Source organism: Protopterus annectens, chromosome 8.part0 (genome assembly GCF_019279795.1).
Source record: "Protopterus annectens isolate FY-2018-M chromosome 8.part0, PAN1.0, whole genome shotgun sequence".
In the NCBI taxonomy this organism is placed as follows: Eukaryota; Metazoa; Chordata; order Ceratodontiformes; family Protopteridae; genus Protopterus; species Protopterus annectens.
In genome coordinates this window covers 1,932,600,298-1,932,614,406 of record NC_056741.1, presented here as the reverse complement: position 1 = coordinate 1,932,614,406, position 14,109 = coordinate 1,932,600,298, and the positions used below count along the sequence as shown (strand labels likewise).

Sequence of the window (14,109 nt, the reverse complement as noted above, 5' to 3'; positions counted from 1 at the left end):
TTTTAACAACACGGGATATTTGTTCTCATAAGTGGGCATTTTCATAACACTCAAGCCCCTCGGAATTACATATGTCTTCAAATATGTTAAAAAACGTAGCCTCTGCCATTGAAGGCATTTAAAATATTGAGTCTTGGATTCCAAAAGGTGTATTGAATTAATGAGTTCAGTCTTATTAGAAATACTCACAGCACTATTAGTCCCTTGCTGTAAAACATCCTCCATAGTGGTATTCAGTATTAGACCAAGTAAAGGTTTATCATTAACCACTAGAAATTGTTGTAGGGTCCTCATCGAAGAGCCAGGCTGCAATGTCTTAGTGCTGGCCAAGAGTACAGCTCAAACTTAGATGTGCCACCAACTACAGAAAAATAAACCACAAAAAGCAAACAACCTTCGTAGGTGGCAGACTCTAATGGCAAAACAAATGTAAAATACAAAATAAATAACCATGAGTCTATCCGTCAAAGTTAAAGCCATTTAATAAAACACAAGTACAACTGCAACAGCAAAAAAATGCAAAGCTTTCGAACATTCCCAGTTCTTTTTTAATGCATACTAAAACAAAATTATACTAATATGCCAGGCTAACAGACATAAGTACATCATGTGACCTTATATAAAATGACATATAAATATATCCATAAAAAGTGACATAAAACAAAAAAATATATATTAATACATTAATACATTAATACATTAATAGCAATCCAGATAAGTATATTGTAACATACATTATATATAGTACTGTTTTTTCTTTAGGACTGGTTGATAATATGCATGAGTTTAGAAATATTGCTGTTAAGCAACTGTTTTTTGATAGTAACACCAGAACACAAAAACTTTTAGTAAAACAACTTGGGCAAATGAAAGTGGAAAGGGTTGTTGCCAAAGCTGGGAAGCTTATAACAAGAAAAATAATCAGAGACTCTGTAGAGGTATTAGAGAAATTTCTGAAAGCATAGAAATGTGGAAATCAAGAAAGATCACAAATGGAAATATTTACTGAGGATTTAAGAATGCCAAAGTTAAAGGTAAGCGATGTTCAACAATTAACAGTTACGATAGGAGGAGAAGAGGTAAAAATGGTAACGTAGAATCAAAGTGCAGCAACGTCTCCAGGAATAGATTTTATTCTTATGGAAGTTTGGAAGCTAGTAGGGAAGGAAGTGATAAAGATCTGGAAGGTTTTTCTGAACAGTATTTTAAAAGGAGGGGAAGTACCAGCATCCTGAAGAAAACTGTGGTGGCTGTAATACCTAAATACAGTAAAGACCCATCTGACCCAGCTTCATATTGGCCCATTTAAACTTTAAACCTTGATTATAAAGTGTTTATGTCTATAATAGCTAAAAGAATGGCAAAAGTGTTGCCAAAACTAATAGATATGGATCAGTGTGGTTTTGTGGAGGGGAGGCAAACATTGACACCATTAATAGAGCAATGATGATCCAGAAGAACGCAGAATACAAGAAAATACTGGTGTTATTGGTGGGTCTTGATGCAGGAAAGCATTTGACAGAATAAGCTTGAATTTTATGAGTAGGGCAATGGAAGCATTTGTATTCCCTGGTATAATAATAAGGTTAATTAGTGGGATGGATATATGAGGGATCAGAGGCAAAAAATAAAGTGGGAGGTTTCCTTTCTGATAAGTTGTGTCTGAACAGAGGAATCAGGCAGGGGTGTCCTCCTTCCCCTTTGTTGTTTGCTTTAAATTTAATACCATTTGTAAGAAAAATAAGTCACCTAGAAAGTCAAGGATAGAATTGGTATGGTAATCAAGAAAAGTTGGCTTTATTTTTAGACAATATTATTTTGTACCTGATAAAACCAATAAAAGACATCTCAGTGCTGTGGAACATCTTGAAAAAGTTTCAAGGGTTTTCAGGATGTAAAATTAATGAAGATAAAACAAAGCCTATAGTTGTAAATTATGTACCCATATATGAATTAGTCCGGTGGCATCCATATTTACGGGGTCACAATAAGATGAGGTATTTAAAAGTATGGGTTAAAAAGGATTCTGTTATTGCAGTAAAGATATGTGGGAAGAGACTAAGCAGAAGGTAATACAAAAACAGAGAAATGTGAAGTTCTTGTTTATGAAAATGGATAGTAAGATACCAGCAGTGAAAATGTTTTATGCCTGTTTAGTTTTATATACAGGCCAGGATATTTTTATCAACCAGAGGAAAAGTTGTGGACACTAATTAATAAAGAGTAAAAAAGTTGTTATCTATTTGAAGAAAAGGGCAAGGGTCAAGTGGGATAAATTGATTCTTCCAATAGAACAAGGTGAATTAGGATTAGCTGATTTGAAGGGATATTTTAGAGCTCACAGTTAATGTTTATATACATAGCACAAGCATAAAGCTATAATTCAAAGTGGAAAGGAATGATAATGAAGCAGGGAAAATTCAAGAAATAAAAAAGAGGGATTTTGGATGCAGATCCTTAAGGAGAATAACAGCCACACAGACTGTTATATTAATAAAGTGGCAGAAAGTATTCTAAGAACTTAGACAACACAGAATGGAGAAAGGAGATTTTGCCGATAAGGATGACTGCAATTTTGGATACAGAGAATAGGCAGGAAAGGGCTAGAATTTAATAGAAAAAATAGGCAAAGGAACCAAGATATTGAGAGCAAATAGCTAGAGAGGGAAAGGTAATAGAATGAGAAGAAGCAAAAAAAAAAAAACATTTGGACTGCAGGCTACAGACCGCCTTCCCTATTAGGGACTGATATCAAAGTGTAGGCAAGAAGAAATGGATAGGCAATCCTAAGGTAAAGATCTGCTCTGGTAGACTTTGTAACTGACTCTATAACATAAGCTGGTATTAAAAAGGGATAATTAGTTGGGCATATAAAATACTGCGTGCTAACTATAGGAAACAATCAGTTTCAGACAAATGTGTGCTGAAGATCATTCATCCTCCAGATCAGACTCTTTTGTTTCCACCGGTTTCTTCTCACATGTTATCCCAAGGAGTGATAGAACCAGTTACTCCTTTGCAGGTGGGAAAGGGTTTTTATTCAGGGATTCTCTTAGTGCCAAAGAAAGAAAATGCATGGAGACCATAAGTTCTGGATCTTTCTTTTCTAAACCTGCTTGTGATAGTGCCCAAATTCAAAATGATGTAATTTCATAACCTATTACCTCTTCCTCCTCTTTCAAGTTTCCTGGCAACACAAGACTTAAAAGATGGTTATCATCACATCTCTTTTCATCCAGACTTCAGACATTCCTTAAGGTTTTGTGTGTCTGAATCACAGTATCAGTTCTCTAACTAAACTTTGGACTATCCACTGCACCAAGAGTGTTCACAATGTGTCTAGCTCCAGTTATATACCATTGCAGGCTAGGGGATATCCACATTTTTCCATAAATTACTTGCTTAGATTTGCAGATTTTTTTGCAACATGCCAGAAATCTCTGTCTCTTGGGTGAGTGATCTCTTACACAAGCTAGGATTACAAGAGTATTCAAAAGTCATTCTCAAGTCCTTCACACAGGATTGTGTTGCTAGGAAGTCAACTGGACACCTCAGTTCAAAGATCTTTTCTTCCACAGGAAAAAATAGATATATATTCAGATCTATTTCTAAGGGTTTTCCACTCAAACTGTGAGGGAATACCCCAGGATTTTGGGTCTCATGACTTCTGTGATGCTCATGATATCTCTAGCAAGACTCTCACATGAGAAAAATGCAGTGGTATCTGACATCTCTGTGGTCCCAGCAGAATCAGTTTGTCTTTTCAAATCCCAGTGCTGGGGTTTGTCAGAAGAAAAATCTTTTGGTGTAGACAACAGATATGCTTGAATCCAGGTCTCCCCTTTTCCCTCCCTGTTCCAAAGTAGTCAGAATGTACAAACACCTCAGGCTTTGCTTGGGGAGAAGTTTCAAGAGTGATAAACGTGCAAGATATGTGGGACACCAATGACAGATTCAAGCACATAAATATTAAAAAGATGATTGCCCTGATCAATGCACTCATCTCTCTGAATCATCTTTATCACAGACACCTCCTCATGTTGTTATAGACAATACCACAGTGATGTGGTACATCAAAAAGCAGGTTGAAACCAAGTTGTACCCCTTTTGCAGACAAGCCATGTTAGTTTGGGATATAGCTTCACAACATAATCTCACTCTACAGGCATCTACATTCTGTCAGAGCAAAATTGTGTGGCAGACAATCAGGACTGATTCTCAAGAATGGAAACTAGATCGGGGGTCTTCCAATATTTGATACATTTTTTGAGAGTTCCTCAAGTAGACCTCTTTGCCTCCTCTCTGAGCAATCAACTGGAAAGATTCTGATTCATGGCTCCATGCAAGAATGTCTGGAAGACACACACCTTTTTTTTCCTTGGATGGGAATGCTCTTATATGATTTTCTACCCTTTCCACTAATATCTAGGGTACTACTGAATATTCAGAAGGAATCCCCCAAGATAATTTTGGTGACTCCCTTTTGGCCCAGGTAACCATGGTTCTCCTTTCTTTTTGAAATGGCCATGGGGCAATTACCACAAGTTTTCTTGCATTCTAGATTTACTCACACAAGATCAGGAGTGTTTGATACATCCCAGCCCCAATCAACTTCACCTGACTGCCTGGATGATATGGTCTTAATTCCGTTTATTCACTTATTTACTGAGAATTTGCAGCAGGTACAAATGGAGGCAAGAAAGCCTGGTACTAGAAAATAATATATTAGCAAATGGAACAGGTTTTCTAGTTGGTGTCAACAGTATAACCAGCACCCATTCAGGGCTAGTTGTTCTCTGATTTTACAATATTTTGTGAGTTACTATCCTGTGACCTTTCTTATTCCTCTGTCAAGTTTAATTTATCAGCCACTTCAGTTTGTCTGCCCATGGGTCCTCCTCTTTCAATGCAATTTCATGTCAAAATGTTTTGAAAGGGGTTTTGCACAAGAGGCTTCCAAGTAAACTGGTGTCCCCTGTTTGGGATCTTTTTTTGTCAGGGAAGCTAGCACTTGCTCAATTTCAACCAGCTAACCTGAGTGACTTAAAGGTTCTTAACACTGAAAACATTTTTACTGATTGCTCTGACTTCTGCAAGAAATGTATCTGAATTGCAGGTTCTTATGGTGAGTTAACCCTATCTCATTTTCCACAGGGACAGGGTTTCTTTGAGAACAGTAAATCTATTTTTGTGAAGGTAAGAAGATGGGACATCTTGTGTCAAAAATGGTTGTTTAAGGCTATTATCTTTTGTTATACTCACCATAACAAAACTATTCCAGAAAGGGACAAGAACCAATCTTCTGGGGCCTTGGATTCATCTATGGCTTTTTAGAAATGGCTAGATTCTAGAAGTATTTTAGAAGTTGCTACTTGGTCCTCTGTACAACCTTTTATAAAGCACTATAATTCCGATAACGATTCCTTCTCTAGGTCCAGGTCAGACTTTGATAGGACCATTCTCCAGAACCTTCTGGACTCTCATCTTTCCACTTTCCAAATGTAATAAGCTAGGGTAATCTACCCATATATAGCTAAGGCTACTGCAGTAGTGATCAATATGATGACCATACTAAAGTTGTATAAGTTGAAGTTACCATAACAGTAGCTGTTCAAATGATCACTACTGCAGTAGCCACTCCCTTCCTCCATTCCCCCCTTTTTTGGAGTGTTTTTTATGCTAATGTGTGAATATTTATCTTTTGTTATTCCTAGAATTGTCCATTCAGGGGTCAGCCTCTCTGTCTGTTGGCAAAAAAGCTCTGAAGGGCTTGGTGCTCAAACTTGTCTTCTAGTCAGCTTAGCTCGAGCTGTCTGACAGTTTGGCCATATGGAAGGTGCCCTGAAGCTTTGGAAACCGGACAGCTGTTACATCTTCAGCAGGATATAACCCATATAGCTAAGGCTGTTGCACCAGTGATAATTCAAACAGCTACTGCTATGGTAAATTTACTTACACAAGTGTACTTTATACACATTTCTGAATCGCTAGATTTGCTTGTTGTATGTGATGTGGGCAACAAAGATAATCAAAGGTACACTTTTATTCACATTCCAATTCAATTAAAAACTATACAGTGACAGTTATACATGTTTTATGCTACCTACACGCTTAACATGTTAAGACTTATTTGGAAATGTTAGTTTTTCATGGAAACATAGAACATTTCTGCTCCTGATAGTAGAAAGTGTTGGTTAATATATTATTTACCTGGGCTAAATTATTACTTCAATAGTTTATGGTTCTGATAAAACAGATTCTCATGGATTGAATGCTGAGTGCCCTGGTGTTATTTGTTTTACTGATCATTTTATTACTCCACCAATTTTTATAGTGAATGACAGGACTTTTTTTTCTAAGAGACAGCATATAAAATGCCAGTTGTGTTTTTTTTTAATGTACATAGAGGGCAATATTCTTGTTGAGCAACTGATTTATTTGTCAGGTAAAACATTTATTATAAATAGGCAATGCATTTTTTTCTTCTGAGCATGCGAAGATCTGTTTTCCTTTTTATTAATATAGATTTATTGTTAATCCAAATACATTATCTCCTTGTTTTATTATCTAAATGGTGGTTTAATGGTTATAATCTATTCAGATGAGGCATACTCACCAAAAATAACGAAGTGCAGCTCTACTATAGATATCTGCAGGATTTGGAAATCTCAGATTTAGTTGTAATAGAAAGGGGGCAGTGTGGGCCTCTTCTATATGGTGACCAGTTGTAGTTTCCCTTGATATACAGTAACTATAGTAAAAGTTTACACTTTGAGACTTAAAAGATATTCCTGTATCAGTATTAAAGAATTTGCCAAAATAAGTTTTTGTTAGCAATGTATGTATACATTTTTGCCGTTTTTACAATCTGAAAAAATTTACAATATGGATATGTTGTTTTATGCCATGCTATCTGTAAAAGGGCATGTATATAAAAAGCTTTTGAAAGTTTAAATAAAGAAGTTGAGATTCAAAATCTTCTTGAGTTGCATGTATCACTTAATCTAAAATTTACTGTTTAAATACTAAAACTATGTTAAACCACAATGAGTAATGGCTTCCCTCTATGCCTTTGCGTGGAGACTGGTCAAGGTTGACTAAATTGAAATCGGTGGTAGTGGACTTGTTAAAAGCTGTTTTCCAGTGAAAGTCACTGCTGTTGTGCTTTCTAAATGTGCACCCAGAATGATTCCTTTTTCTTTTTAGTGTTCCTTCTTTTTTAAATATTTGTGTGACTGTGGAGTTGTTATATATAATTTTGGGTTTGGAAAGCTTTCCTTCTATGTGGATGATGCAGGGGGACTTGCCCCCTGAAAATATAAGTTTCTAAATATTCATCCAGCTGACTTTCCAGTAGGTGGTAGTCACTGATTTTAGCCCTCATTATGCAGATTACTGGGGGCTCAAGTTGAACTGTAAATTGTGTTGAAACGAGAATCCCAATAAAGAAGGAATGTAAAACAGGAATTACTAAACTAATACAAGTGATGCCAGAGTTGGATAACCAGTGGCAGTGATTCTCCGTTTTTTTTCAGCAGAAAAATTAAATCCCAAATTTGGACCATCTCTTTATTTGAAATAAATGGGATTTTTATGGAATTTTATATTTTAGGTCAGAATTCTCATTCACCTCAACCTGCATAGCTATTACTTCTAATACTGTCACCTTACTTTGAGTGTTCTGTGCTTAGCATTTGCTTTTTCATTTTTCATATGTAAAATAATAGTATATTGAAATTGCAATAATAACAAGTTATTGCATTTAAAATTCTCGAGTATAATTCCTGAGTTTCATCTCTTGAAAATGGAATTTCATTTTTCTGTGAACTGTAAATCGCTGTGCATGCAGATAATTAGTAGCATAGTTACTACTTCATGAAAGTTTTATTAATCCTCCTCTTGTTGATAATTTCTAATCAAATCATGTTTTATCACATGCACTTTGCGTTTGAAATCTGAGATCTCTAAATTTTGGAACTAAGGTAGTTTTCCCCTTACCCTTAAGGGTTATCAACCTTAGAGTTAGTATAAACATACGGGGGAGAGCAGCAGGGTGTGGGGGCAGAGGTTACCCATGCAGTGTATGCATGGAGACTTGTTCTTAAAAAGGCTTCTCCCATTTCTGTTGTGTTCCTATCTTGACGTGTTTTATTTCAGTGAAGAGAGGGTCAGTAACTTTTCAATGTGTAGCCATGGGTCCTAACTAAACACCTTTCTCCTAGCCTTCACTTCAAGTATCATTATTTGTTCTACCGTTTCATCAGTTTATCGATTATGTTGTGTTTGCCACCTGCGTTGTATTTGAAGGGTCATATTCCAAGTACTGTAGCAACTCATTTTGAAATGTACTTCAGTTAATGCACTCATGGGCAGGTTAGACAGACATAAAAAGAAAACCCACAGCGTACCCATGATGGATAAGGTTCACAGCAAAGACTGAGGGGACTGACACTAAGTAGGAATGCTGGGACAAAGCATTCTGATTTAGTGCACCAAACCATTTTTTTCAGCCCCATTCAGGTTTTCTCACTGCAGGGGGTGGGTCCTGGAGGGGACTTTTAATGAGCTTGAAGAACTGTCTTAGAGGAGACACAAATGTTACTGTATTAGTATGGGGCTAAATGATGATTGTAAAATATTGTTGAACTTTAAACCTGATGTCTTTCAGACTAACTAGACAATATTCATAATGTTGCTTTATGTATGGTGTAATAAATAAACAAACTGAAAAAAAATATCCTTTTCATATTGACTGCTACAGATCCAGTCTTACCTTTTACGGAATAACCAAGTGCGGAGGACATCTCCTGAGCAGGCCTTCCGACTGCAGCAAGGAATTATAACAAGCGCTTCGGAGCAGGTATGATTCTAACAACAGCTTTACAGCGGGTATGGTTATAACAACAGCTTCAAAGCAGGTATGATTGTAACAACAGCTTCACAGCTGCTATGATTGTAACAACATCTTCAGAGCAGGTTTGATTGTAACATCTTCACAGCCCTTATGATTGTAGTAGCTTCACAGTTGGTATGATTGTAACAACAGCTTCACAGCCGGTATGATTGTAACAACAGCTTCACAGCAAATATGCTTTGTCTTAAGTGCTGTTCTGTACTTTTGAATGTAATAATTGGCACTGTATATTGTTTATAACTTTGGGATCCTTTCAATTGCTACACTGGACTGATTTAACGACCATAAAGTAGTGCAAATACTAGGGAAATTTCAAAATTTGATGCACTTTTTAATGTACTAAAATAAGCAGCAAACACTACCGCTTATATAATTTCTTTCAACCAAAAACTGTATGTTTTACGTACCTGTGCCATGATATTTTTTATGTTTTTGTTTCTTACAAACATTTTAGCCTTGATTAAAAATTAACATACCATATTTTGTAGAAATTATTTTTTAAGTAAAGACAATTTGGAGATATCAAAAGAGACAATACTGTGCATATTAATTAAACATGGACCTCATTATGAAGTGAATATGGCATCTGTATTTTTATAATATCAAAGGAGTAATCACTTTCACCAAAAAAATTGTGTTTGCTATAATCCAGCTTTCTCCACATTAGGAATTCAATTTTTTTCTTATTATTTATAATTTGAGTAAAATAAAAGAGTTTTCTTTTTTTAATACAAAATTATCTTGTCTGAAAACCACATTGTTTGGTAATCACTTGTTAAAAGTGACTCCCTGCTCCTAGGGTTGCCAACTTTTCATATCACAAATTCTGGACATGTATTTGAAAGCAAAATGCGTGCAATGTTGGTACGCAACATGCAAAATTGTACATAATCTTTGGACTGAACAGATGCGATCAAGCGATTATTACTTTAAAGTTTTACAATATCTGTGCTACTTAATTGTACAGTATTTTTCCAAACAGAACATTGTCACTGCAACCAGAGATACCTTTGAATTTTACAGGAGAAGAAATGGTGCCAATGCTTAGGATTTTTCATCTTATGAGTTATTACTACCCAACTGTTTTTTTAAGTATACAATACAGCTGTACTAGCATTTATTGGTTTGACAAGCATGCAGCAAGGTATAAAAGTAAGAACTTGCCGTGCTTGCAGGCTCCCAGCAACCTCAGGGCTCTCTAGTGCCTGCAAAACAGCTATGGAAAACTAATTCCTTAATCTTGGCAGGTGCTATAAAGTATATGTCATATGTTTATGCTAGTAACATTTATTTTCAAAATTAGCTTACACTAATTTAGTGCTAGCCTTCCCAATCTAGTTAGTGTTGGCCTCCCCAGAAGTGATTTGGGGTGAGCAGGTTTCCCTTTAAACTAGAAAACCATCTTAAAGGTGATTGCAACCACATATGCATTTCACTGCAGTACAAACCATGAACCTAGCATACTTGTGTCTAGTTGAAAGGAATAACTGTGTTTTGGGGAAAACAGGTACCTAACTGTCCAGTCTCCAGAGACTCCTTGTTGGCCCAGTGGTAGAAAGAACCACATGGAATGCAAAGATCCAGGGTTCAATCCCTAGACAAGGGTCAGAGTTCTCCTGTCCTTTTGAGATGTTAACAAAATACTACTGGTTTGGACTGCATTGTTTGCTTGTGTGGAAAAAAATGAAATAATGTTCATGGTGGTTTCCTAGTTGAGAGAAAAAAAACTGCTTTTGAAGGAACCAGGTGGCTAATTGTCTGGAGACTCCCTTGTTGGCCCAGTGACCATGATATCTGCATGGAATGTGGGGTGCCTGGATTCAGTACCCCCTTTTTAAACTAAGAGCATCATGAATCTAAGTGAAGCAAGAGTAAAAGAGAAATGTATGAGCAAAAACCACTGCGCTAAACCCAGCACAAAAACAATAAATTATGCACAACTTTGTATCATCAAGAAAAAAATCCTGTAAATATAGCTTTCAGCCCAACCTGATTTAACTTTAAAATGTTGCTAAATTAAAAAATGTCCTCCAGTTTAATCTCTGTCCCAAACTTGTAGCGGTAAAGTTTTCCTCTGACTTCACCTACAACACCCCTGCCCACATGACAGGGGGGGTTAGTACAGGTAAAGAAAGGTGTGAACGTATAAACTTCGTTCTGACATATAGCAACATCAGATGATAACGGTTTTACCTAAGATGTATTGGCGCTAGTTCAAGTTTCCAACCTTCGCGATCTCCATGTCAGTACAGTGACAGTCGAGTTCAGAAGACGAGGCATTGTAAATAAACAAAGAGTGAAGCAATGCAGTTTGGACAAAACGTGATAAGTCACACTTGAAATCCACATGGAATGAACATTCGCAAAGTGCAGAGTGATTGCATCCTTGAGCCTGATATGTACTTAAAGCAGTGATGGCTCATAAATAAAACTGCCGTGACTGTATGTTTTTTTTAAAAAGCAAGATGAGATTACACAACTACAATCCTCCTAATAAAGTTGCAAAGGAAGGAGGGGAAGGGGTGTCTTCAAGATCACGCAGGTATTGGAGGTGCAAGCCTTCCAAAACCATTTTTTGCAGTTCCTCCTTAAGTATGTTAACAAACCATTAGCTGAAAAATAATTCACTTGCATCGAACTGAAAACTCTGAGAATACGGTTGCTAAGCATGCGTGTCATAGGTTCATAGGTAGGTACTAGGCTATCGGCCCAAGGGCCTAAGTAAGCCTAGCCAGCAAGGTTCCCTGGCTAATGCCACCCAAGAAAGTTAATTTCCTGTGCCCCTGTCGAGCAGAGCCACAGAAGTGATCCCCGGGGTATATTTCCTATTTTCCATCCACTCATCAAGATTTTTCTTGAAGAGTGCTAATGAGGAACTTTGTTTGACATAGATGGGTAGCTTGTTCCAGAGTATAGGAAGTCTCTGGGACAGGAATCTATCCCTCCAGCATGTCCTGTTTATTGTGGTGACAAGGTTTAGGTCCCTAGAGCGTGTAGCTCGGAGGGATTGGGATTTCTTTAGGTGTAGCATGTCCAACAGCTCTGAGTTTAACATAGCTTTATATTTTAGGCAGAGATCTCCTCGGAGTAGGCGATATGCTACAGAGTAAAGCTGGAGTATTTTGAGACAGTCAGTGTAGGGCATCTGTTTGAGGCCAGTAATCTGTTTTGTGAGGTACTTCTGTGGTCTTTCCAGCTGCTGCAGATGTCTTGTGAGGTACATTCCAAAAGGGGCATTGTACTCTATAATGGGTCTGAGTGCCGAGTAGAGGGGAACAATGACCTCTATTTTCCTGGATGAGAACCCTTTTGTGATGAGGTGTGCCATATAGAAGGATTTCCTGACTACCGTGGAGATGTGATTATCAAAGGAGAGACTACTGTCCACGTGGGTCCCAAGGTCTCTTATCACACATTCGGCTTTAAATAGACTGCTGTTTATGTGATAGTTCATTGGTACAGAGTTTTTACCAAAGGGGATGACAATGCACTTTGTGGCATTGAGTTTGAGGCCATGCCAATGACACCAGGCATCTGTCTCAGTGAGGCCCTTCTGTAGGATGTCCACATAATTTGGGGACTCTACTATGGCTCCTAGTTGCAGTCATCTGCAAACTTCATTAGCCAGAGGCCTTCTGTATTAGCCTGTACTTCAGAGAAGTAGATACCAAACAGGAGAGGTCCCAGGACTGAACCCTGTAGTACTCCATTTGTCACTGATTTGAAGTCAGATTTGGAGTCTGCAACTTTTACAGTGTGGGTTTTGTCAGTTAGCCAGTTGGCAACCCATCTTGCCATGTAGGGATATATACCTAGTTTAGTGAGTTTAACTATAATTCCAGAAAAAGGGGATGGTGTCGAAAGCCTTGGTGAGGTCAAGATAGGCTGTGTGAACGACCTTACTCTTGTCTATGGCTTTGGAAACTGCCTCAAAGAAGTTCATCAGGTTCAGAAGGCATGATCTGCCTTTCACAAACATGAACTGGGTGGGGTCCAGAGTTTGGAGTTACCAATGTCTTTGTTTATGAGTTCCATGATGATACGTTCCATGGCCTTGCAGACCAGGCTCTACAGGCTAATAGGGCAGTAGTTCCCAGGATCAGTGGTGGCTCCCCCGTTGTGGAGTGGGATAACTTTTGCTGTGCACCATTCAGTGGGCACAAAGCCTGACATGAGACTATGACTGAACATGATGCTTAGGTGGGTAGCCAGTGTGTTCTGACGTTTGTGTAAAACGTAGCTGATAGATGCTATGTTTTTGGTTTTAGAGAGTGCAGATTTTACTTGCATAGATGTGATTACAGGGATTCTGAATTCTTCCTGAGGGGGGTAAAGTTAGCACTGAACCTATCTGCCAGGATGTTGGCAATATCAGTTGGTTCTGTAATTTTTGTGCCGTTGTGCTGTAATGCAGAGCAGATCTGGGTGCTGCCAATGAGAATCTTGACATAGCTATAGAATGCTTTGTGGTTGCCCTTAGAATCAGTGGCAATTTTGTTTTTGTAGCTAGCTTTGGAGGATCTTATAAGGGATCTCAGCTTCTTACTGAGGCTGACCAGGAAGCTCCTCCACTCATGTGATTTTACTCTCTTTTGCAACAGTTTCTTCCTTCTGTTGTAAAGTTTGTTTATTGCAGGGGACCACCAGATTGGCTCCATTTTTTTGGAGGATAGTGTCTTGGTTCTGTTTGGGATAGCACGATCCATGCACTCGTGTAAGTGCTTATAGTGTGCATTTTTGTAGGATTCAGCAGTCATAACTGTATTGTCCATCTGCATGGGTGTCATGAAGTTCACCACTTCTGTCTTAAGAAGCATGAAGTTGGCTTTGGAGAATTTTTTTACTGTGGTTTCCTTAATGGTGGGTGGGGGCGGGATGCGGATATCTAGGGTGATTAGCTTATGGTCGGATCTGACCAATGAGAAGTTGACTTCAGGTGTGGAACACCAGTCACTCTTGTTGGTAATGACTAGGTCTAGGATATAGTTGCCCCTGGTGGGGGTGTGGATAAGTTGATCCAGGGCATTGGAATTTATGAATTCCAGAAAGCGTTGAGGTGAAGGAGTTGGTACATGAGTAGTTTTCCCAGTTAATGGTAGAGTAGTTGAAATCACCCATTATTAGGGTGTTTGGTTGAACCCTAATATTTTCCAGTATATCAAGAAAAGAGGAGTGGGAATCCTGGGGCATGGTGG

The 14,109-nt window shown here is 37.9% G+C and overlaps 1 protein-coding gene across 3 annotated transcripts in view; it reads left to right on the top strand.

The window, feature by feature from the left end:
- Positions 1–14,109, top strand: part of LOC122809736 (capping protein, Arp2/3 and myosin-I linker protein 2-like) — a 1,549,910-nt gene that overhangs the window by 1,157,499 nt on the left and 378,302 nt on the right. For all 3 annotated transcript variants that reach the window (XM_044081444.1, XM_044081445.1, XM_044081446.1), the window contains exon 21: positions 8,762–8,860. In XM_044081444.1, the coding sequence (XP_043937379.1) occupies positions 8,762–8,860 (99 nt within the window). The remainder of the gene's footprint in view (positions 1–8,761; positions 8,861–14,109) is intronic.